The sequence below is a fragment of the Anolis carolinensis genome, chromosome 3 (assembly GCF_035594765.1).
Source record: "Anolis carolinensis isolate JA03-04 chromosome 3, rAnoCar3.1.pri, whole genome shotgun sequence".
NCBI classification, from domain to species: Eukaryota; Metazoa; Chordata; class Lepidosauria; order Squamata; family Dactyloidae; genus Anolis; species Anolis carolinensis.
Window position 1 is genome coordinate 164,912,850 of NC_085843.1, and position 25,705 is coordinate 164,938,554.

General features: G+C 37.9%; 1 protein-coding gene across 4 annotated transcripts in view; it reads left to right on the plus strand.

Moving 5' to 3' along the window:
• jmjd1c (jumonji domain containing 1C) overlaps positions 1-17,723 on the plus strand; it is a 158,339-nt gene extending 140,616 nt beyond the window's left edge. For 3 of the 4 annotated variants that reach the window (XM_062975768.1, XM_062975765.1, XM_062975767.1), the window contains 13 exons: positions 72-161; positions 1,424-1,551; positions 1,734-1,947; positions 5,250-5,464; positions 6,098-6,376; positions 8,162-8,330; positions 10,184-10,301; positions 10,400-10,530; positions 12,012-12,134; positions 13,023-13,162; positions 13,959-14,135; positions 15,306-15,437; positions 16,530-17,723. In XM_062975768.1, coding sequence (XP_062831838.1) covers positions 72-161; positions 1,424-1,551; positions 1,734-1,947; positions 5,250-5,464; positions 6,098-6,376; positions 8,162-8,330; positions 10,184-10,301; positions 10,400-10,530; positions 12,012-12,134; positions 13,023-13,162; positions 13,959-14,135; positions 15,306-15,437; positions 16,530-16,619 — 2,006 coding nt within the window. In that variant the 3' untranslated portion in view covers positions 16,620-17,723. The remainder of the gene's footprint in view (positions 1-71; positions 162-1,423; positions 1,552-1,733; positions 1,948-5,249; positions 5,465-6,097; positions 6,377-8,161; positions 8,331-10,183; positions 10,302-10,399; positions 10,531-12,011; positions 12,135-13,022; positions 13,163-13,958; positions 14,136-15,305; positions 15,438-16,529) is intronic. The other variant, XM_062975766.1, reaches the window with a different exon arrangement.
• Positions 17,724-25,705: the final 7,982 nt, after the last annotated feature.

Consider the following 25,705-nt stretch of genomic DNA (forward strand, 5'->3'; position numbering starts at 1 on the left):
GCTCTGGAATTGCTTTATGTAATTTTGGTTTATCCATTCACAGCTATTATGAACTCTTAATATCTTCACAGATAAAGAACTATATGCTTGGATGAAATGTGTGAAAGGACAACCCCATGATCACAAACATTTAATGCCAACTCAGATTATTCCTGGATCTGGTAAGATCACAATAAAAAGTCAAAAGTGTAATTTTTTTATATTTTATTGCATATAAAATTCTTAATATGACAGTTTCTAATTTTTGTATCATCATTGAGTATATTGCAAAACTAAGAAATAGCATTTTTAGATTCACAGTAGAAACTGTCTTCTCTAGTGCCTGTAAAATTGGAGGGCAGTTTTGCTGTATTAACTTTCCCTGGCTTTTTAAGCCAAGCAGTTTAAAAAAGAACACCTCAAGTCTAAAAGAGGTTGTCAGACCAAAAACATGGCAGAATTATGAACCCCCTCATACAGAGTGAGAATTAGCCTGTGTGCTGCATGCAGCCATTTGAGAGATCAATTGTGGCTCTTGGAACCTTCACCCATATTCCCAGAGCGTCCAGCACTCTCCCCTGAAGATTGCCACCCCCAAAACTCTTTTTATCCAAAGGTTTTACATTTGCATTGGGGTAAAGAATGCTGTTTTAGGGAGTGCTGTGAAACAAAAAAATTAGTTTTCACAACATCACTTACTTCCCAAAGACATATTTGTACTCTTTTGGAGTTCAGTAAATCTGGAAATGAGGCAGTGTCACTCTCCAACTACAAAGTGTGTCCATGCCTGCCTTAATGCGTGTGGAGTGCATTTTTAGCTTTTCAAATAGAACAGAGCCTTTGAGAGAAACTCAAAAGCAGCTTTGGCAACCAAATATATTCTATGGCCTCTGAATACTCTGAAACTTTACAGAAGCCTAACAAAATGTTTAACACAGGTTACACTAACAAAATTTGAAAATGTTTCTCTTCCTGGTATGAAAGTGTTATTCCTGTTTAATCGTGCAGTATTTTCTTTGAAAGTAGTTGTTATTTTACAGAAACTTTGCTTTTGTGACTGCCACAAACTATGTTGTTTGAGACACAATGAGATACTCATTGAAAAGCTATAGCAAAATGTGCTGCTGGATGTCCTTTCCATGTTTTTATGATATACCCAATTAGGAAATAATAATAATAATAAAACTTTATTTATACCCCGCCACCATCTCCCCAACGTTATGTTATAAATGACATTTATAACCCAGGAACAAATATCATGTTATGTGGTGCTATATATCAGTATTTATTCTACATTTTAGAGTTGGATTATTAATGTAAAAACTTACCTTCAAAGTTTAATCTTCATTTTCTTTAAAATAGGAAAATAAGTATAATTTCAGAGTGAGCTTGAAAACAATAAAAGGTTTATGGATGAACTGATGGTTGTCTTCATATTTTATAGTTTTAATGGAACTTCTTGAAGCAATGCACACTTTTAGAGAGAAACATGAAATTAAATTCCATTGCCAGTGTACCAGCAAACAGAATTTACACGTTGGAAAGTTGCCTTCAATAAATGGTGTGTCTCAGGTATGGCCAAATGTGTTAATTTGTTTAAAAATTATCCTTTGGTAGGCTATAATACAGTATTAAGCTTAATTATTTTCAGTGTGCTTTAATGAAATGTAATGTATAGATACTGTATTATTGCTATAATAAAATTGCGGTTTTAACATATACAAAAGATTCAACTGAATTTTTATACCTTTCAGATTTTACAGAATGTTCTTAATCACAGTAATAAAATTTCTCTGTGCATAACTGAGTCACAACAGCAGAAAGTATCTCAAAAAACTGAGACAAATGGTAACACAAGTCCTGGCAGTGATATAAGCACAGATGGCAAGTTAACTCCACCAGAATCGCAGTCACCACTGCATTGGTTGGCAGATCTAGCAGAGCAAAAAGCTAGAGAAGAAAAAAAAGGTGAATAATTGGATTTTTTATTAGAAAGCAAATTGTCTATCTGTCTATTTCTCTCTAATAGTAGATATAAAAGGTTGTAAGTATTTATATTTAACTGTTTCTCTTAATGCTATAACATTCTTCATGTAATGCTATACTAGAAGAGATTATGCAATTTACTAAGTATATAATTAGCTTCACATATTTTATCAGTATGCACACTTTTTATTTATTTTGTTAAAAGATATTCATATCAATGTGGAATTGGCAGGAAGAAACACATAAGAGGGAGTGGATTGTCATTTTGGAGTAGAATAATGAGCCTTTTTTCTGTTGCTTGCCACATGCCAACCTTTGATGGGACTGAATAAAAGCTATGTGAGGCCATCCCTTTTCTCTATCATACTCCATGCTTTCTTACTCATAATACAAGCTGAGGTAGCAAGAGTGCGTCTTTAATTTGTCTGGCCTGATCCCTTGCAAAGGGCCTGATCAGTTAGGCAGGTGTTCAGCAACGAAATCTAGATTGAAGTGCCAGGAAATGCCAAAAATTGTATCGACTGGAGCGAAGTGGAATATAACCACATTAATATGCATTGTTTTTAAACCGTTTTATTTTAAGAAGTTTTATGTGTATTGATTGTTTTATTTGTTCTATATATGCTTTTGGATTGTTTGTTTGTACGATAGTAATATATTGGAAGGCGCTTTGGGTCCCTTCGTGGGAGAAAAGCAGGATATGAACAATTTGTTGTTGTTGTTGTTGTTGTTGTTGTTGTTGTTGTTGTTACTATTATCCTCACCCCTTCTTTTGGTGTTCCTGCTTAGACTCTTTATTCCAAAATAACTCTTCCTATCCCTCACCTACATGAACTTTATCTGAGAGGTGTGTGAAACAAGGCATTGAGGCCACGGTATTTCAAAACAACAAAAATGACAGTACACTTCAGATTGACTTTCTGGTACTGCCTTGGCATAAAGGGCAGTGCTTCATGCAATTTTGAGGAAGATGCACCGCATGTCTGTCTGTCTCTCTCTCCCCCCCCCCCCCCCCCCCCAGTTCTAGCTTAATGCTCTCTGTATTCTGGTATTTTGAGCAAGAAATGCAGTCTTTTAACCTGAAAAAAAATTAAAAGCAGAAGTCTAAGGGCAGAGTTGCTTTTCATGTGCACGACAAGAAAATAACATATATAGGATTCTTACAGTAAAGTTGTAGATATTTAGACCACAGTCCAATACAAACAGAGGCACATGTATTACCCCAGTAGTCACTGAAAAAGACCTCCACTTTGTGTTGGATTGTGGTCATGGATACGTGATGGCAATCCACTACTATTGGCTTTAACCCTCTGCATTCCAATCAGAATGGCAGGATCCAAGATTCTTTTTCAGTTAATCCTTCAAGCCTCTGCCCCCTTCTCCATCAGGTTTTTCTAACCTGCCTAACCAACCAGTCATGCTTGTCCTTCTCTGATAAACTTAGAAGGCAAGGGTGTTATATAACTGACAAGGAGAAAATAAGGAGAGAAAGGAAATGGCTCCAAAGTGGAGAAGAACCTGCATAAGCAATGATATCTCTCCTGGTAAGCTGCAAGTGCCATTTGGAAAACCACAACTCTAAGGAATGGGCTGCTTTGAAGCAGTTTGTCTCCAGCCAAGCATGCTCAGTGAATCCCAAGTCATTGTTGGTAGACACTAGCATTAGAAATATAGAAGGAGCAAATCAGACATACCAGCATCTCAGGGAAGACAGGAAATGATATAAAAATATCTCTAAGATGGCCACCAGCCTGTGTGTCTCTGGAGAAGGGGGTCAAAGAAAACATTCCTGTTTTCTAGCAAGAGGTGAGTTGGAGGATTTAAAGGCATAGCTTTGAAGCAGCCCTCCTCAGGCTGAGCATGCTTGGTCCCGTCCCATCCCCCCTGCCACCTCACATTCCAAACAGAACTGCAGGATCCAAAATTCTTTTTCCGTTGAACCGTACTAGTCTCTTCTCCATCAGTTTCATTATGAAGCCTTAACTAATCTACATTATCAAAACAACTTTGCTTATCAATTAATTTTTTGTTGTTGTTCCCCAGGAGGGCATGGATTGCTCCTCCTGCTATCCCAGAATAAATCTTCACAGTAAATCCAATTTCTCATTCTTGGGATGGCAAGGAGGAACAATCCACTGCAACGGGGACTTACCCAAGCTCTTCTGGATAGGAGAGTCACTTTGATACTACAGATTGCAGCATGGCATTGCCAAAAGCTGCTGATGGTACTTATATTAGTCCAATTTATAGTGTCTCACAAACACTTAAACAGAGAAAGGGGAGCATAAAAGACAAAGCTACCTTTAAAGGTTCTTCATGTAACAAGGCATCATTTGGGATTTCAGGGGACAAACTTTGAGGCCCAGGATCTACATTTTGCCCACCCTAATTTAGGCCAAATACCTTCAGTCACATCACATTACAGTAGAGTCTCACTTATCCAACATAAACGGGCCGGCAGAACGTTGGATAAGCAAATATGTTGGATAATAAGGAGAGATTAAGGAAAAGTCTATTAAGCATCAAATTAAGTTATGATTTTACAAATTAAGCACCCGAACATCATGTTATACAACAAATGTGACAGAAAAGTAGTTCAATACACAGTAATGCTACGTAGTAATTACTGTATTTATGAATTTAGCACCAAAATATCACGATTTATTGAAAACATCGACTACAAAAATGCGTTGGATAATCCAGAACGTTGGATAAGCGAGTGTTGGATAAGTGAGACTCTACTGTATTTAGAGCAAAAAATATTGAAGATACCCTGTATATAGTAACAGAGTGTTGACTGGTTTATGAAGGATCTAATTCACTCTCTTGTTAATAAAGCAATAGCACTACAGCTATATTACAACCATTATGAAATGCAGACTACTAGTAGAGTCTAACTTATCCAACCTTGGCTTATCCAGTGTTCTGTATTATCCAACACAGTCTGCCTTTTAGTAGTCAGTGTTTTTGTAGTCAATGCTTTCAATACATTGCAATATTTTTGGTGCTAAATTTGTAAATACAGTAATTACTATATAACGTTACCGTGTAATGAACCGCCTTTTCTGCTAATTTGTTGTAAAACATGATGTTTTGTGGGTTAATTTGTAAAATAATAACATAATTTGATATTTAATAGGCATTCCCTTAATCCCTCCTTATTATCCAACATTTTCACTTATCCAGCATTCTGCCGGCCTGTTCATGTTAGATAAGCGAGACTACTGTATTTGTGTTATTATATTACTGAATAGTTATGTATGGTAAATCTTTCTTCATTTTAGAAAACAAAGATTGTCCTCTTGGAAAACATGCAAAGGAAGAGCAGGACCAAGACAGTTCAGAATCTCTTAACTACAAGATGTCAACACCTTTGTCTCAAAACAACGAGCAGGGCTCAACTCTACGAGACTTGCTGACTACTACTGCTGGCAAACTGCGTCTTGGCTCTACAGATGCTGGCATTGCCTTTGCTCCAGTGTATTCAACAGGAACTGCAGTGAGTGTGTTTCTGGATGTAATAGAATGGGAAGAGGCTGTTCAACATAGTTCAGAGAACAGCGACTTGATTTGAAAAGAATTCAGTTCACCATTTGTTTATAGAGGAAGATTGAATGGGCTGTTTAGGTGGACCCATGGGCCCAGTGGATTATTTATGCCATATTATAAACTCTTTTTAAAAGTCTAATCCATGTTTTTAAAAAGTTAGTCGTGTTGCTTAAGAGAATGGCTCTTCAAGAAATAAAAGTGCAGAGGGTCACTAGGTGGCTTGCTGAGCTAGCCAAGTAGTTCTCATGATTTCACTTAATTTATGTAAAGCAGAGAACTACACCAAATTCTTTAAGATGTATCAATTGTTATTAACTAATTTATAATTCAGACTGACTAATACAATTTTAAGAAGCCATGTGTACACATAAATAGTTCATTGAAAAAATGTAATAATTCTGATTTCATTTTCTGTTATTACATGTGTAAATTTAAAGAGTATGCTAGTTTATAGGATCAGCAACTAATTTTTGAACAATGATGAACACTGTATACTGCATTTTACTGTGTATTGGAGTTATTAGTCCAATACCTGCTCGGTGGACCTTGAAAGGCTAAAGTTTCCATTTTGTATTGCCAACAGAGTAGCAAAGGCGGAAGGACTATGCCAAACATCCTTGATGACATCATTGCTTCAGTTGTGGAAAACAAGATCCCACCGAATCGAACGCCAAAGATAACTGCAAAATCTGAAGTAAAGGATGAACCAAAGGATGAAAAAATTTTTATCATGGATGATTCCAGCACATTGTTTATTGATGTTCCACATGTTTGGATATGTGATAAACATGTTTTATGGCTGAGTGATCATAAAAACTGTAACAACTGGAAACTTTTCAAAGATTGTTGGAAGCAAGGAAAGGTATGTATTTGAAATTATAAAAAGTGTTGGTAGAACAGCATATCTCTCCCTTAATTTCCAATCAGCTGCTTAAAATAAAATGTTTTAAATAAAGTTCATGGGGGTTTCAGTGAAAGGGAAACAGTCTAAGCAGTACCATTCAGTGTGCCTCTCCATTTGTGTTTCCTCATTTCTGGCTTGAAGAATACTATCTCATGCTGTCTTGAAGCTATTTCAGACTATGTGAAAGAAAAGGAAGATTAGAGGGATTATGCACTGCCTACCATACTGCTCATTTGCTCACGTAGCTTTACCACTGAGGCGCTTCCTTTAAAAGAATGTTTCTTTTTTCCCCAATGTTTTAGCTATAACATAGCGAGAGGAGGATATTAGCGAGATAGAAACAGGGCAATTCGGTCATGAATAGATCTTGGCTGACAGCAACAGCCATCCACTGCTTCATCATCATCATCCTGAATTTGTTCCCCACCTCTCCGAGGCTGACGGCAGGATGTGGCAATATTTTTCCAGTTTTGCCCAGTAAATAAACAAAAAACAATGTATTTCATAATTAAAACTTTAAACATATGTTGAGAATTCAAGTATAACACACCCTTTTTCGTATATAAACTGCAAAACTAGATGAAGATGAACTTATCTACATTTAGTTTTGCAGTTTATGTATGATAAAGGTCATAAAATATGGTCCTGCCATTTTAGTGTTGTTAATTTTCCCTTGTTATTTGTTGTTTCAAGGTTGGAATTTATTTTTTCAAGAGTTTTTATGAAGGTGTAGCTTGTCACTAATGTTTGGCCTGAGTTTCATGATAAAGCACAAACAGGAATCTTCAAAATCGGGTTCCATTTAATGAAATGATAAAATACTGATGAAAGAGCATAAGATGTGAGAGTTTATATTTGTGCTGATAGCAGAAACTAATCCACTGAAGTTCCAGTCAAAATAGGTTCAAGCTTTGCTAGGAAAAAAAAAACATTCCCACTGTTGCAAGATAGCTGTGTGTGTGTGTATGTATGTATGTGTGTGTGTTTTTTGGCATACAGTAGAGATAAATAGGTAGAGAAAAAATGCATAATACACACAAGAAGGTTTTATTCCTTCATCCCCAAAATGCAGGTGCATTTACCTATGCTGAAAGCTGGCTTTATTCTTTTCCTAGAGTGAGACTCTAGAAGTGTCTGGTTTAATCCTCTTCTTAGAATGAGTGTGCAGTTGAGTCTAAGTTTATATATCTGTGTCTAGCTTTTGGAAGGTATCTTCTTTAAAAGATACATAAAATGGGAATGTGGGTCAGTCTCATGACTGAGTTGTGACTTCTGGCCAGCTACTAAGTGTGGGAAGCAGGGAATTTCCAGTGTTTCTACAGAAGGTATCAAAAGTACATAGAGATCGTATTATTGCAAGGCAGATAGTGCCTACATGTTTACATAGAACATTATAACACAGCAAAAGGAAGTTGTGTTAACTGCACATATCTTTCTGTATGAGCTATATAGCTTTCTGTATATATGCAGTACACATAATTTTAAACAAACTATCTGTGGGAGCTCTTGTCATTTTTTCAGGTGCTGTGTTGTGCCTGTGGCAAGGCTATGTGGTAAATTTAAGATGTGAGAATTAAGAGTTCTAATTATATCAAAACAATGATCTCAAAACTCCTATTAATATAAGGTCAATTGCTTCCCAAACTTTTGCTCAGACAAAAAGTCAGTTTTTTTAAAAAAAGATGGCTTTTTCCATGTTTTAAAATGCTTTTGTGTTTTGCTACTCTTGCTTTTTTTTAAAAGCCTGCATTGGTGTCTGGGCTGCACAAGAAACTGAATGCCACCTTGTGGAAGGCAGATATCATTAGTTCGGATTTTGGTGATCTCAAGGCTGATCTCTTGAACTGCAAAGACAGCATTACTTCAAGCGGCAGTGTCAAGGAATTTTGGGACGGCTTTGAAGATGTTTCAAGTATGTTGCATTTTGAATTGAATTGCTTCAATGCTAAACGAAGTGTATGTGTATGAAATGAAAGTAATAAGGCAGTCCATAGCAGAGAAGGTATGCTCATGCTGAATTAAATATCTCCCAGCCAAGTTCTATTGGCAGTAATTCCAGATTATCCTTGTCCTTCCTTAGCTTTCTGCTGGCGTTGTAGCTGTGTTCCTTGACTGGAGGAGGAGTGAATCAGTCTTAACCTAGATCCTCCCTCACACCCCCTCTCTCTGACCCTTTGTCAAGTCTACTGGCAGCAGAGCTTTCTACAGAGCAGTTGTGCCAGCAAATTTATATGTTAGCAACTTTCTGAAATCAGTTCAAAAAGTGAGTTCAGCTGGCAGAAGGACAATTCTAAACAGCACAAGAGTTCAGTTAAATAGTGTGCAGCCTTTTCTGAATAACATCTACAGCAGTTTTGCAGTTCACTCATTTTAATATTTTAAAAAAATCTCAAACCCAGCCTTATTATGTTTTTGCCTTGATAAAGAATTGAGAGAGATCACAGCCACTGATAGCTTCCAATGATGCGCATAAATGTCATGCTGCACAATCAGTGTAAGAATGCCCACTAAACTAAATGGGATTTTTGCTGGTTGCAGTTGACTTTTACCATTCATCTCAGTGAGCCTACTCCAGTTAGGGTTTACATTGGATTTTATCCTTTACTGCACAATAATTTGGCTTTCCCCATGATCCCTTCTACACTGCCATATACAATCCACATTATCTGCATTGAACTGAATTATATGGCAGTGCAGATAATCTGGATTTTATATAGCAACGTAGAAGGGGCCTATGTCACATGGGCCTAAATCCACTTGCTAGTTCCCATTAGAGCAGATGCTGGCTGTATATACATTCCACTGATTCTACTATATTGGGCAGTAGTAGTTGTATTTGAGACACATTATTTAATCTGCCCTTGAAAACGATCCTATTTTGGCACATACAGCCCTGGAATTCCTTTAATTCTGTGCCTCTTACACTGTTCTGGTGAGTTTATTACTTGTTTTTATATACTCATAATGTTAATATGAAGTGGAAATAAACTGGAGTATGGTATGAATAGAGTAGTTTTATAAAATGAGGTGTTATAGACAAAAATGTTGGACAGCTGTTTTTTTCCTGGTCCTGATAAATGCCATTTCAGTCATTGCATTTAGAGGATCCAAAAAACTAAAAAGAGAAAATAAAAAGATTTTTTAAGTGTTTATTTAGAAATTTAGAGGAAGCTGTTAAATGTGTTATTGTTCCGGTTGTGGTTGTTAAGAAGAACTTTATTGTCATTGGGCATTGTATAACAAACTTAAATGCTTTCCCCAGCACACATCACAAAACAACACACTCATCCCTGTACACTCCAACAACCATTGCACAGCCCCCAATGCCACATCAATATGAAAGCCTTGAGATTCAAAGAAATGCAGGTGATAAATGTTTTAAAAGAAATAAAAGATTCTACATGTTGTTAAGGCTTATGTTTTGTATCAAATGGTGTCCCCCACATATGGAAGGCCCTTAATCCAACAGAGGCTCCTTTAAATAGAATGCAAGGGAGGAAGTTTTTGCCGATTCTATTCGCAATCCCCTCTATCACCACCACACTATTCTGCTCCAGAGAGTTGAAGGACCCTTTGAAACAGCATGGAAGAATCTGTAGAGAGCTGTAGGAGGAAGAATTTGTGCAAATCACCTTCCCATTTACATTCTCAGAAGCTTCCATTAGTTTTTTTTTTAAAAAAAAAAAATCTTCAGTGAGCAGCAGGACACAGTCCAATATTAAAAGTATTTCTTTTTTTCTCTGTCTGATGATGTTTTTTGCATAGCACATTCACTGATCTGTGTGTTTGCAGAGCGGCAAAAAATAAAAAACGGAGAAACTGTTGTACTTAAATTGAAAGACTTACCTTCAGGTGAAGACTTCAAAACCATGATGCCAGCAAGGTATTTCTTTTTACTTATAAACTTCATTGGTTCACATGTGGTTTTTACTTTGCTTCCAGATATTACGCACTTAATTACTTACACTTTTATTTTGACAGATATGAAGATTTATTAAAAAGTTTACCACTGCCTGAATATTGTAACCCCGAAGGAAAGCTCAATTTGGCTTCATGTATGCCAGGTTTTTTTGTGCGTCCAGATCTAGGACCCAGATTATGCAGTGCATATGGTAAGTAAATCAGCAACAATGTGTCAGCAGAAAGGTTTATGTCCTCAGGATAAAATAGCCCTTTTGCATGATTGAAAACGTTACTGCCAAAATCGCAAAAGTGACAAGGAGCATAAAAAGAATTAAAAATGGAGACACTCCCTAGGAATAGCAATTGAACAATTTTAAAAAGCAGGACAGTTTGAATAATAGATTGTGGTCATGATAGCTTGAAAAAGTTTCATGGAAAGGAGAACAAAAGCTTTTCCATAAGATGAAGAGGAAGAAAGTGCTTAACATATCCCACGATAAGTTAACTCAAGCTAATTGATGGTAAAATAAACTGAAGACAGTGAAGCAGGAAGAAATGGCCAATTCCCTATTTTCCCTCTTTTTGAAAAGTATAGAGAGATGAGCAGCATGCAGTATGCACTGTATATTCTGCTGCCTGCATAGTTATGTAGTACTATACATGTCTATAAAGAAATGAGCCCTATTGAATCCAATGGGCCTTATTCCCAGATAAGCCCAAATACTCTGCATTCAACAAATAAATTTTCAGTGGATTCCATTTCTATCTTCATATATTCCAAGGAAAATTTGTTGTGCATCTTGGTAGTTCATAAATCAGAAATTTAGAAAGCCACATTGTTCAGCTAAATGATTAACTCCAGATCCTACCCTGGCCACCGGCTAGGATCCTGCTTGTACTTTACCCATGCCCTACCACACATTGTTGGACTAGTCTAACCCTCTTACAGCAGCTCAACAGGCCATGAGATTGAGAAACCCAGTTTGCACTTTACCCACCTTGCATCTTACCCACCTCCATCTTTATGTTACTTAGCCCTGACCCAGCCTCTCATAGTGTCTTGGCCCTCCCTGGAATCTTGTCCATTGGTAGTTGAACTTCACCCAATGGATCAGTATTGAACTGGTTTTTAATTCTTTATGAATATGTTGTGTCATAGTAATTGTATCGATGTTTTATTATGGTTGTGTTACATGTTTTTGTGTTGGTAATTGGATGTTTTATCTATGTTGGAAATCGCCCTGAGTCCCTTCTGGGAGATAGAGTGGTATACAAATAAAGTTTTATTATTTTGTCGAAGGCTTTCATGGCTGGAATCACAGGGTTGTTGTGTGTTTTCTGGGCTGTATGGCTATGTTCCAGAAATACTTCCGGTACATGGCCATACAGTCCAGAAAACACACAACAACCCCAAAGTTTTATTATTATTCTAATTATTGTTTACAGAACATTGACATTTAACATTTATGCTCATTTTGTTTATGAAATACCAATGGGAGAGAGTTGTCCTTGATAATGTTCATCTTACTGTGTCAGAGATGTGGGTGATTTTTTATCTTAGCTTGGGTCTATAATATTGTTTTATGTAAAAACTGTATTTCAAAAGAAAACATTTTAGATTTTACATTTATGAAAATTTAAGAAATTTACAAATGCCCTTCAATATATCTGTATATTGTTTTTGAAAAAGGTGTAATTGCTGCTAAAGACCATGATATAGGAACTACAAATCTTCATATCGAAGTATCTGATGTGGTGAACATCCTTGTCAATGTTAGCATAGCAAAAGGAAGTGGAGTCCCTTCAAAATCAGGTAAAGGTTCTTTCAAAAAACTATGTTAAATTTTAAAAATGAACTGACCGAAATAATGAAACCATGGCCCATATCCTCTTATTACTCCTGATTAGAGTAGACTCAACGAAGCCATGGATTTACCTACATAAATTCACCATTCTGTAATTGATTGAACAAATCTAATCTAGTTGGGACTAACCAACAGAATGCCATCCAGTGAACACACTATTTCCTGTAAATAGGAAGGCAGTATCTTTGGAATTTCATCTAATCCTTTGGGCTTCCACAGATGACCCTGTCATTTTCCCTATGACACCACTGTTTGATGTTTCTCAGTTTTTACACCAGTGATTTTTTTCCCCAGAGTGGTTGAAATACTGTTGTCTTGACTATTAACACTTAGAGTTCCAATCTGAGTGCCCCATAAATCAATTCCATATGACATTTTAAACAACCTGTTTTCTGGTTGAAATTATTCTGCTTCCATTATCAATGTTTTAGCATGATGTCTTGAGCAGTAACTAATGATGCCATTCCATTAATGGAAATGAACCACTCCTGCACACCTAGGTCCAGACTGTGTGCAAGAGTGCATGATGGTGACTTTGTTGTGGACTGGCTGAACATCCGCTCGTCTAATCACTTACAGAATCAGTTTTACTATAACATAACTAGCAAGTGTGCTGCCACTTCTGAAGCTGTAAAATCAGTGGAATTCCATTAGCAATGTTGAACCAGTTTGGTAGAGCATCCAAAAAAATAACCTCTACTCCCATATTTTTCAAGAACCCAGGGTCACATCACCCACAATATGGGTGACAAGTAAAACTTTATGGAGCTTTAATTTTACACACAAAAGAAGAGTTTTGCAGCTGTAGAAAGTTATTATTTTTTGTGAATTCTCAGGGGTGCTAAAGAAGTTTGAAGAAGAAGATTTGGATGATTTTTTAAGAAAAAGACTGAAGGATTCAAGTGAATTACCTGGTGCTCTGTGGCATATTTATGCCAGTAAGGATACTGACAAGATAAGAGAATTTCTGCAAAAGGTTAGATTTGTAATAGTTTTATGCATCATTACTACTTAATAGTTTTTTAATTTTTGTATTGTACTTTTTAAACTTGACTGTGGGATTGTTATCTGCCATGAGTCCCTATGGGGAGAAAGATGAGGTATGAATTGACAACAACAACAACAATAATATTTTGTTTTACTATATATGAGACATATATTTGGGATATTCATTTGAAATTAAATGTTATTTTCAAGGACTAATCTTTATAGATTTGCATTATCTCTAAACTCAAATTCTAGATAATTTGCTGTAAAATAAGCATAGTGATGCTGTAGTTAGATGTCTGTTCAGGACATTTTCTAAATCCTGCTGCACACGACCACACATTTGTGTTGTGAGCTAAATATACAAATAGTTGGAAGTCTCAGTTAGTGGTGAGTCCACCTGTCATATTTACATAGTGAAATTAATGTGATAGTGTACAAATCCAAAGCATCTTGAAACCTTTCCTTATATAAATAAGTGTTTAGTTTTCTCAGATTATTAATGGGTTATTTTCTGAACGATATGGAGGAGCAATCCACGCACTCAAGGATGAATCCCTGAACAGATCTTCTCTGTGTTACATCTGCCTAGAAAGATTTTTATTATTGTGACATGCTTGTGATCAGAGATATGTCCCATGCATATTTAATTTATGATTATCAAGATCACTTGTATAATTAATGGATTGTTGTGAGGTAGAACTGAGAAGTTCTGCATGACTTGTCTTTATATATTACAGACCTATATATAACATAAAACATATTATATAACCACTGTATTACAGGTAGGAAAAGAACAAGGTTTAGATGTTCTACCAGAACATGATCCAATCCGTGATCAGAGTTGGTATGTAAACAAAAAACTACGTCAAAGGCTGTTTGAAGAATATGGAGTAAAAACCTGCACTCTTATCCAGTTCCTTGGTGATGCTATTATTTTACCAGCAGGAGCACTTCACCAGGTAAAACAAAAACCTTCCTATATGTCTCCTATACAATTTGTGTATTAGCAATTTAGGCAGTGAGTCTGTTTTACTGAAAATAATTTCTACTTATCCTGAATGAAAAACAAATGGTAGGTTAGGTTTAATAGTTTGCAAATCATGCAATTGTTGGGTTGTTGTATGTTTTCCAGGCTGTATGGCCATGTTCCAGAAACATTATCTCCTGATGTTTGCCCACAACTATGGCAGGCATCCTCAGAGGTTGTGAGGATGCCTGCCATAGATGTGGGCGAAACGTCAGGAGAAAATACTTCTGGAACATGGCCATACAGCCCGGAAAACATACAACAACCCTGTGATCCCGGCCATGAAAGCTCTCGACAACACATGCAATTGTTTTTTAAAATTCTAACATTACGCTATTCCTGAAGTTACTGTGTCTTACCTGTAATTAAGGGCTGGCATTTTCCCCCTATTATTCTAGGAAGGGTTACCAGTGTTGTGCCATATTATTTGAATATCCATGGGAATACTCATTTAAACTGAAAATACAGTAGAATGTTTAGTAATAAAATATTTGTTTTATATTTATTTGTGAGCACATAAGATTGAATTCCAGGGCCGAGGAAAAGGTATGATTCAAGTAAGTGACAAATAATAAATAATAATCCAGAATAAATATTAAAAAATAAAATCAGCAAAGTCTCCTCAGAAGAACTATTATGAATATATATGAAAATATAATTTAGAAGGACTGAAGTAACAAAAATGTATGTGTAAGCTGGACTAGATGTATACTGTATGTTGTGTTTATATTGTGTGTTTTGATAAAGCCAATTGATCAACAAAACCGTTTTGTAGGTGTATGCTTACAAAAAATGTAAGCATACTTTGCTTCTGACTGGAATTATAATATATTTTATATATTTGTGTTTTCTAAATTTTAAGATTTTAAGATTAAATTTTTATAGTCATAATGACAAGACGATACTTGTCTAGAAAAACTCAAATTTGACACCTTAAAGTCCTAATAAGTTCATTACAGCCTGAATTTTGGCCTTCTACTGCAATGTGTTCTTGGTCTGTAAGACGTCTCAAAGCCTATTGTGCAAAGTTACATTTCCCTTGCCAGTAATCTCATCTTTATCCAAGAATAATTCAGAATTTGTTTTGCTTTGTTTTACCTAGGTGCAGAATTTTCATAGCTGCATTCAAGTAACAGAAGACTTTGTGTCTCCAGAACACCTTGTACAATCATTCCACTTAACACAAGAACTGAGGCTCTCAAAGGAAGAAATCAATTATGATGATAAGCTGCAGGTAATAAACGCATTCTCAATTTTTCATGAAGTATTTCTCACTTGTGTTCATTTGGAATGAGTGACAGCAGGAATAATTCTTAGTCTCATAATCACATGAGCATTTCTATATTTGGTATGAGAGATGCACATTACAATCCCACATTTTCTCTTTTCTTGGCCTATGTGAAGTAGTCCAGTGAGATTTTAAGACAAAGGACACCTCTGCACTTACCATTTTATGCAGTTTCAAATTAGTGTTGAAGAAAGTGCTGTTGCTGTGCAGATGATTACATAGCAAATCCTGGAACCGGTTTGAGGACTGGATGGGGATTACACAAACCCGGAGCACTTATGCACGTTAAAGGATTTTTGGGGGCAGAGTTTGTGGGAGTTTGTTGTTTGGCCACCGCAGTTTGAAACTAACTTCGAAACAGTATTGAACAGTCAGTGTAGATGGGGACAAAGAGACAGAGGTGAATCTATTCTAAGGTTTCTTTTTTTCTGCTTTTGAAGAATACTATTGTATATACCTGGCACTGCCCAGATATCATTGGGACTGCTGTCCATGTACTTTCATCCCTTCTTTCTCTTTCTTTCCTTCCCTCTTCTCATATCTAATCCCTTTTCCTTTCTCTTCCCTCTTTTTTTCTTCCTTCTCCCCTTCTCCATCCCTCTCCTTTCCCCTCCCTTTCCCCATCTCCCTCCTCCAGCTCTGAGATGGCCTACTTCACAATGTTTGCATGGCAGTATGGTTTTCTTTGTGGCTGTTTCCTTCCTTCCTCTCATCATACATTTGTCACTTTTCTTTCTCAGTGACATCACTGACAGCCACTTTGCCTATGTTGCTAGATGAAGCCAATTCTTCACCTAGCAACAGCCAATCCAGTGACATCACAAAGGGCCACTAGATTGTCACCTAGCAACAGCCTTTGTGGTACACACAGAAAGACATGGATTTTTATGTATAGAGAGGGATACATTAGGACAGACTTTATAAAAGCCATTCTTTTAGAAGAATGTGGCAAAGAGGAACTGGTCTTTTTCATATAGCTTCTACTACATTATCTGGTGCTGTGCTCAGTCATTTATCTAATACACTTTATTTTTTCAGATTAAAAATATCTTATATCATGCAGTTAAGGAAATAGTGAGAGCTTTGAAGATTCACGAACATGAAGCAGAAGATGTGGAAGAAAATTGAGTGTGTGCTTATTATTCTCTCCTGTTTGCGTCTGAAGGATTTATCTGGTTCTTTATCATATTTTTTTCTTTATGATAAAGAATCTGCTCACTAATTTAAGCTGCACGAACCATCAGTGCCAAGAAAATATGTTTATTGTATTTACTTGCTACTGATATGGCAACAAAATAACGTCTCATCACAGCTATTGTGATTTTAACTTGTGAGGTTTTTTTTTTAGAAATTGAAAACTCTAAGCAGCACACTGCTATTATGTATTATAGTGTAAATGAAATTTTCAAAATGTCAAAATTTTAAGATGTATTTATTTTTGGAAAACACAGAATTCTATGCTCTATTGTTGATCAAATGTAAATGTGATTTGTACAGTTTGGTTAAAATAACTTGGATATTTTTCACTACATTGAGACAGTTACTGTGAGAGTAGGACACAAACACCAGCTATTGCCTGAATTGGGATATTGCTGAATCCGCACAGCAGTCATGTCATGATCTGAAAATTTACTGCCAAATACTGTAAACTTTGTACAATATAAAGTATATAAAATAGATATTACAGACACTTCAGTATTTTATTGAAGCGATTCAGTGTACAAATAAACATTTTCAAAATGGTGTAATTTATTTAAAAATGTCATTTTGGTAAAAATTTGTGAACTTTTAAAGCTAAATATTAAACTTAATATGCTATGTAAATATATACATATATACATTCAATGATGTATTTTTTTAAACATTGGCTTGCTTTAATTTGTTAAAAGTGCAAGTGTTAAACATGCTTTGTACATTGAAAGTTGAAAGGGGTTTTACATTTTCCATTAAAAGGACTTTATCAAATGTTGTCTCATTGTGTGTGTTTTTCATGTTTTGTGGCACATTTGTTAAAGATGCCCATGTCTGAGTCTATTCATTCATTCACAGTGGTTGCAGCTATGTCTCTGTAATGTTTATTATTGTAAAAGGCAAGATTGTTGTGTGTTGCATTAGTGTGGCTCTTTCTGCCCTCCAGGTTTCATATGAATGCTCACATGTGCTAGAACACATTTCAACTGGCTGAGCCAAAGAAAGTTTATTTAATGAAGAATAAAAAGAAGTTAAATCCTTTCTGGTTATGTATTGTCTTTAATTACAGCTCTTAAATACATGAGCATTGGAAAGAATCTTGGCTAATAATAAGGCAGACTGCATTTGGCAAACTCTTATGACAAGCTACCCTGTTTCCCCAAAAATAAGACATACCCATAAAGTATGCCGTGGCAGGATTTCTAAGCTGGGACATAGAGGGAGACATAGAAAGTGAATGAGAGCTCTGTTGCTCAACATGAAAGATTGGGGCCAATGGTTCTAAAGGAAATGGAGTTGCAAGAAATTCAGGATGGGGAATTCCGGGTTTGGGGAGTTATGACTATGTTCCAGAAGACGATAACTATACTTGAATAAATGCAGATTGTTGTACTATCCATACACACAATAAAAGTGAAAATATGTATGTATGTGTGTGACTGGGATGTCCACTTCTACAGGATAGCTTCCACTACTCAGGAGACACCAATGGCCCTCCCTCCAATGACATTACAGTTTATAGAGAGTGCCGTGAACACAAGCACCCTGCCAGTGTCCTCTACAAACACCATACTGCCTACCGCCCAAGTAAAGCTTTCTTACGAAGACAACTTCATCCTAGATTTTCTGTTTTTTTTTCCTCCACTACAGACATTCCAATATTTCTTACTCTCAACCTTGGTATGGAATTTGCATGACCCCACCCACTGCCTCTCCCATGACCAACAAAAAATACTGGAGGTCTTTAGAAGGATTTATAGGAGCTGTAGTTCACCTACATCCAGAGCGCACTATGAACCCAAACTGATGGATCTGGACCAAACCTGGCATGCATAACCGATATGCCCAAATTTGAATACTGGTGGGTTTTGAGGGGAATTGGCCTGGACATTTTGGAATTGAAGGTACTGGGATTTATAGTTCACCTGTAATCAGTGAGTCTCTGAACAAAGATGGAATTGGACCAAACCTGGCACAAAGAGACCAGCAAAAATATCTGAGGTCTTCAGGGAAAATTCACCTTGATTTGGGGTAGTTGCAGTTCACCTACACCCAGAAAGTACTGTGAACCAAACACCGATGGATCTGGACCAAGCTTGGCACGCATATCTGATATACCAAAATTTGATTACTGGAGGGGTTTGGGGGGAACCGAGTTTCCTTTCTGGGAGTTGTAGTTCACCCAGATCTAGGGAAACTGACCTCTACTAATGATGGACCTGGACCAAACTTGTCACACACAGTCCCCCTGGCTAACTCAACCTACTGGAGGAGTTTTGAGGGGACTGACCATAGTGTGAGTTGTAGTTTACCCTACAACAGCCAAAGAGCACACTGAACCCTACCAATGATGCATCCAGAGCAAACTTGCCCAACAAACTTTAAGCACTGATGGAATTTCTTGGGGTTAACCTGGAATGATGTCCACAATCTTATGCATTTTGTACAATTTTAAAAACGACTGTTTCAAATAACCCGGGCAACCCCGGGTACCCAAGCTAGTACTTAAAAATAAGGCATTCCCCTGAAAATAAGCCACAGTGTGTCTTCTTGAGGACGACAGTGTCTTTATTTTCGGGGAAACACGATAGTTCAGGTATACAAATACAAATTTTAGTGTCGAGTTCCGCACTTCATTTTTTTCCCTTGCAAGTAATAGAGCCAGTTTGCTACAGGCTTTGAAACAAAGTGAGTAATCGTCTGACTGTGCTGAAAAGGTGACAGTAAGAATCGTATTGATATTAACTTATATGTACCAATTGGAGGTGTCTATGGACAACGGCGGCTCTTCGGCTTAGAAATGGAGATGAGCACCAACCCCCAGAGTCGGTCACGACTGGACTTAACATCAGGGGAAAACCTTTACCTACCAATTGGAATAACAATATCAATTAACATCCAGACTCCCCTGCGCACTACATTGCTACGTACCATCATGAATCCTCACCCAACAGCTTGGGATTTTGGATGCTGATAAGAAGCCACTGCAATCAACAGGTTTGTTCCCTGTCTGTCAGCGGCTAGCATTCCCACCCCACATGCAAGTAAGTGAACAAGTCCTTATAACAAGTAGAAACAGAGTCCCTGTTGCAATTCCCCCTCACAGACAGGATTGCTTGTACAGCGAGAAAGGGAATGGGAATGACAGATGCTTCCCGAGTGACAGGAGAACAGATTCCCCATTGATAGCAGCAGCAGCTGACTAGTAAGTGGGAATGGGGAGCTTTCAGTTTCTATGTATCCCCTAAATGGTCATGAATGCAAAACAGTCACAAATGCCATGGTCATAACTACCCTGTACTTGGAGCCTCCGGTGGCTCAGTGTGTTAAAGCACAGAGCTGCTGAACTTGCAGACCGAAAGGTCCCAGGTTCAAATCCGGGGACGTTATAAATTCCCTAAATGGAATCATAGAGTTGGAAGAGACCTCATGGGCCATCCAGTCCAACCTCCTGCCAAGAAGCAGGAAAATCGCATTCAAAGCACCCCGACAGATGGCCATCTAGCCTCTTTAAAAGCCTCCAAAGAAAGATCCTCCACCACCGTCCAGGGCAGAGAGTTCCACTGCAGAACAGCTCTCACAGTTAGGATGTTCAGATGGAATCTCTGTTCCTGAAGTTTGAAGTCATTGTTCCGCATCCTAGTCTCCAGGGCAGCGGAACAATGGCTTCAAACATGAGGAAAAGCGATTCCACCTGAACATGAGGAAGAACTTAACTGTGAGAGCTGTTCAGCAGTGGAACTCTCTGCCCTGGAGTGTGGTGGAGGCTCCCTCTTTGGAGGCTTTTAGACAGAGGCTGGATGGCCATCTGTCGGGGTGCTTTGAATGCAATTTTCCTGCTTCTTGGCAGGGAGTTAGAGTAAATACTCAGCTGTTAAATGACAATTAAGAGTTGTTGGATGAAAATAAACCCCTTTTCTTCTTTCTTTTTTAAAATTGTTACCATCTGGCAGATTATATAGGATGATAAAAACAAATAGGCTGAGAACTTCTTCCTAAACCAGTGACTATATTGAGTTCTGTTTTCACACATACGATATTGATTAGAATGTGGAAGGAAAAGTGCTTGTTTTGCAATTTGTACATACAGTATATGTGATTGGGGGTGGCATTTAATTTTGTTGTACAATGACAATAAAGTTATTCTATTAGGGTGGAAATCAATGAGACCAAATCTAACCATTGAGACATGTTGATTTTGTCGTTTTTCTATCAACACAACTAAGGACTGAATCCTGCTGCAAATAGTATGCTACTTGCAGCAGCGAAGAATGAAGTCTGAAAAATCAGCCAGTTCTGTATTTCCATTTCCTATTTTTCCTGTTTCTCCAATGTCTGCCTGCCTGTCTTCGCAAGCACTGGATCCAAATATTTTAACTCCTGCCTCCATACAAACACTTGTATCGTTTTCTCAGCATAGTGAGCCTACAGAATTTTTGCCTAAGGCTGGGCTCAGTCCAATTTGTCTTTCCAAGTACTTGTGTCTCCTACCTGTCAAAAGCAACATACTTGAAGTTTATTGCTATAGTAAATTGCCATATTACATTAAACCCACATTTCCAAAAGATGTTCAAATACCATGGATTTTGTTCCTTCTTCACTTGGGTAGCATGACTCATGTTTTTGGCAAAGTATGTTTGCTATAAGAATAAAAGCTGTTTTTGTATTGCAATGAAAGGAAGTTGTCATGATGTAGTAAAGACAACATTTTGAACAGAAATTAATGACTAATTGCATGGTTAAACTTTATAGTGGCCGGAACTAAAATTATGCCCAACATGCTTCCTATTTGATGTGCAACTACAAGACAATATTGTTCAAGGAAATATTCCCCTGAATGTTCATGTTATTTTATTGTATTGTCAAAGGCTTTCATGGTCAGAATCACTGGGTTGCCATGAGTTTTTCGGGCTGTATTGGTCATGTTCCAGCAGCATTATCTCCTAATGTTTCGCCTGCATCTGTGGCAAGCCTCCTCAGAGGTTCTCTTGGCAGTGAAACGAGTGTGTGTGTGTGTGTGTATACACACTCCACTTGTTTCACTGCCCTATATATATATATATATATATATATATATATATATATATATGTGTGTGTGTGTGTGTGTGTGTGTGTGTGTGTGTGTGTGTGTGCGCGCGCGTGCGTGTGTCAGGGTGGGAGAAAGAACCCTTGTGTGTTTAGAGCAAGTGTGAATGTTGTAATTAGCAAGCTTGAACCAGAAGTTGAGTAGCCATGAAGTTTGCAAAGTCAATCAGTGAGGGTATCTGCATAGAGATAGCCTGGGCTTTGTTGCCTGGAGACATCCTCTCTTTGGGACGTGTTAACTGGCATTTAATTACTTGTCTGGAGTTCTCCTGGTTCTGTTTTCATTATTCACTGTCTTGATTCTGGTGTTTTTTTAATACTGGAAACCAGATTTTGTTCATTTTCAGTTTTCATCTTTTCTGTTGAAATTGTCCACTTGCTTGTGGATTTCAGTGGCCTCTGTGTAGTCTGTCAAAGTGGTTGTCAGAGTGGTCCAGACTTTCTGTGTTCTCAAATAATATTTTGTGACCAGCTTGGTTTATCATAGGTAAAGGTGGGGTTTTCCTCTGACATTAAGTCTAGTCGTGTCCGAATCTGGGGGTTGGTGGTCATCTCCATTTCTAAGCCGAAGAACCGGCGTTCTTCGTAGACACCTCCATGGTCATGTGGCTGCCATGACTGCATGGGTTGCCGTTACCTTCCCGCCGGAGCGGTACCTATTGATCTACTCATATTTGAATGTTTGCGAACTGCTAGGCTGGCAGAAGCTCAGGCTAACAGTAGGAGCTCACCCTGCTCCCCGGATTCGAACCACCGACCTTTCCATCAGCATGTTCTGCAGATCGGCAGTTTAACCCACTGCTCTACTGGGTTAATCATAAATATTGTTTATCATATTTTATTGTAATTCTAAAATCTAGATATAATGACCTGTAGTACTCCATGATTCAATTTAAAAAATGTTTTTAGTTATGTTTTCAAGACAGACTTTTTGGGGAATGATAGGGGTTTGCCCTTTAGCACTTAGAGGTTAGATAAATTTTATCAACTTTGTCACTAGATTGCTTCATACATTTCAACATGTTTTGGCATTTTATTACTTGGGTTGTTTTGGTGGGGGTGTTCCATACTCTTGATAAATGAGTAACACATTCCTGCTTTCCTACTGGAGTCTTTAGTTATGAGACCTCTTTCACTAAAACCTTCAACTGCAACAACCAAATGTCAGGCATTTGGGAATGTATTGCCCCAAACCAACAGCTGTCTCCTCTCTTCATGAGTATATGGAAAGGGTTGTTGTATGTCTTTCGGGCTGTGTGGCCATGTTCCAGAAGCATTCTCTCCTGACGTTTCGCCCACATCTATGGCAGGCATCCAGTTAGGGTGCCTGCCATAGATGTGGGCGAAACGTCAGGAGAGAATGCTTCTGGAACATGGCCACACAGTCCGAAAGACATACAACAACCCTGTGATCCTGGCCATGAAAGCCTTCGACAACACATAGTATATGGAAAGTTATGTTGCTAGAATCATGGGATTCCAGCCTTGGAAGTTTAATATTACAAGGCATTTTTAGTAGGGGTTTTTTTGAATGCATTGCCTTCTGTACAGCAACAAACATAACGTTAATGGCCCATAGTATATTAAATGTACAATGCATATGTGACATTCCAAATCATAGTTGCAAAAATTGTATCCTAGGAAAAGGGCATCATCCAGCAGATGGCACTCTTTCCATAAGAATATTTAAGAGCTGGGTGATTATGTTCATCCTGCCTCTTTGGCTTGCATCATTTTGAAATGGCTTGTATTTGTTGTGTTTCTTTTTCAACTTCGTATTCCTCAAATACGAAACAAAGTTTTGGTTTAATTGATTATTTCCCCAAGAGCCCACATTGCCATATTTCTGTCTAGGCACCAAAAGCAACTAAGTGCCATTATGAAGTGGAGGAAGGCTTTTTTTTTAAAAGGTGCACCAACAATAACTGCAAATTACAAGTATTTTCTTTACCTTTTGGTATTGCAGATCACAATGAGTACTTTTGCAAGACGGGGCAGAAAATATAGGAATCACATGTTTGGAGAGAGTGTAAGTTGTACCCGTGACTTACTCTTACTTTTGATCAAGCAGGATTCCTGCGACTTCATCCAAAACAAAGAATTCCTGTTTAGTAAAGGTAAAGGTTTCCCTTGATGTTAAGTCCAGTCGTGTCTGACTCTGTGGGTTGGTGCTCACCTCCATTTCTAAGCCAAAGAGCCGGCTTTGTCTGTAGACACCTCCAAGGTCATGTGGCCGGCATGACTACATGGAACGCTGTTACCTTCGCACCAAAGTGGTACCTATTGATCTACTCACATTTGCATGTTTTCGAACTGCTAGGTTGGCAGAAGCTGGAGCTAACAGCGGGCGCTCACTTCGCTCCCCATATTTGAACCTGGGACCTTTCGGTCTGCAAGTTCAGCAGCTCAGCGCTTTAACATACTGTGCCACTGGAAGCTCCATTCCTGTTTAGCTGGCTATAAAAGAAAACAGTATGATTTAGCATAAGAAGTAATGCTTGCTGTTGACTTCAGCAGCTACGGGATTAGATTTTAAAATGTTGAACTGGGTTAAAAGATCGCTTAGAATAGTGTTAACTTGATATATCCACTGACTTGAAAAGTGCTATTCAATATGCCTTCTCACACAATGGATTGCTACTCGTTAAGTGACTGGGTCAGAAATCTCATGTAATCAGTACCTATTAAGGCAATTTGCTTCTGCTTACAAGTTGGAAAAATGTGATTTTCTTGTAGAACAGCTTGAGAAATGTTCTCTGCAAATGTATTTGCAAAAGCAGAATGTTGTCCTCTAGAATAGGTCTTGATCCTGGGCTCTTTTTCAAGTCATGTTGATGACTGCTAATTTATTAACATTTTGTTGTTTATTCATTCAGTTGCTTCCGACTCTTCGTGACCTCATGGACAGCCCACGGCAGAGCTCCCTGTCACTCATCGCCAGCTCCTTCAAGGTCAAGCCAGTCACTTCAAGGATACCATCCTTCTATCTTGCCCTTGGTCAACCTCTCTTCCTTTTTATTTCCATTTCCCCCAGCATCATTATCTTTTCCAAGCTTTCCTGTCTTCTCATGATGTGGCCAAAGTACTTCATCTTTGCCTCTAATATCCTTCCCTCCAGTGAACAGTCGGGTATTATTTCCTGGCGGATGGACTGGTTGGATCTTCTTGTGGTCCAAGGCACTCTCAGGATTTTCCTCCACCACAGTTCACAAGCATCTATCTTCCTTCGCTTAGCCTATACATCCAGCTCTCGCATCCATAGGTTACTATGGGGAATACCATTGCTTTAACTATGCAGACCTTTGTGGCCAGTGTGATGTCTCTGCTTTTCACTATTTTATCGAGGTTGGCCATTGCTCTTCTCCCAAGAAGTAAACGTCTTCTGACTTCCTGGCTGCAGTCTGCATCTGCAATACTCTTTGCGCCTAGGAATACGTCTGTCACTGCCTCCATGTTTTCTACCTTTATTTGCCAGTTATCAATCAGTCTGGTTGCCATCATTTTGGTTTTCTTGATGTTTAATTGCAACTCAACTTTGGCACTTTCCTCTTTCACCTTGGTTATAAGGCTCCTCAGCTCTTCCCTCACTTTCAGCCATCAAAGTGGTATCATCTGCGTATCTAAGGGTGTTAATGTTTCTTACAGCAATTTTAACTCCAACCTTGGATTCATCAATCCCCGCATGTCGCATGATGTTGAATAGGGAGGGTGAAAATATACAGCCCTGCCATACTTCTTTCCCAATCTTGAACCAGTCTGTTGTCCCATGGTCTGTTCTTATTGTTGCTACTTGGCCTTTATACAGATTCCTCAGGAGACAGACAAGGTGACTTGGTATCCCAATACCACCAAGAACTTGCCACAATTTATTATGATCCACACAGTCGAAGGCTTTAGAATAGTCAATAGAACAGAAATAGATGTTTTTCTGAAACTCT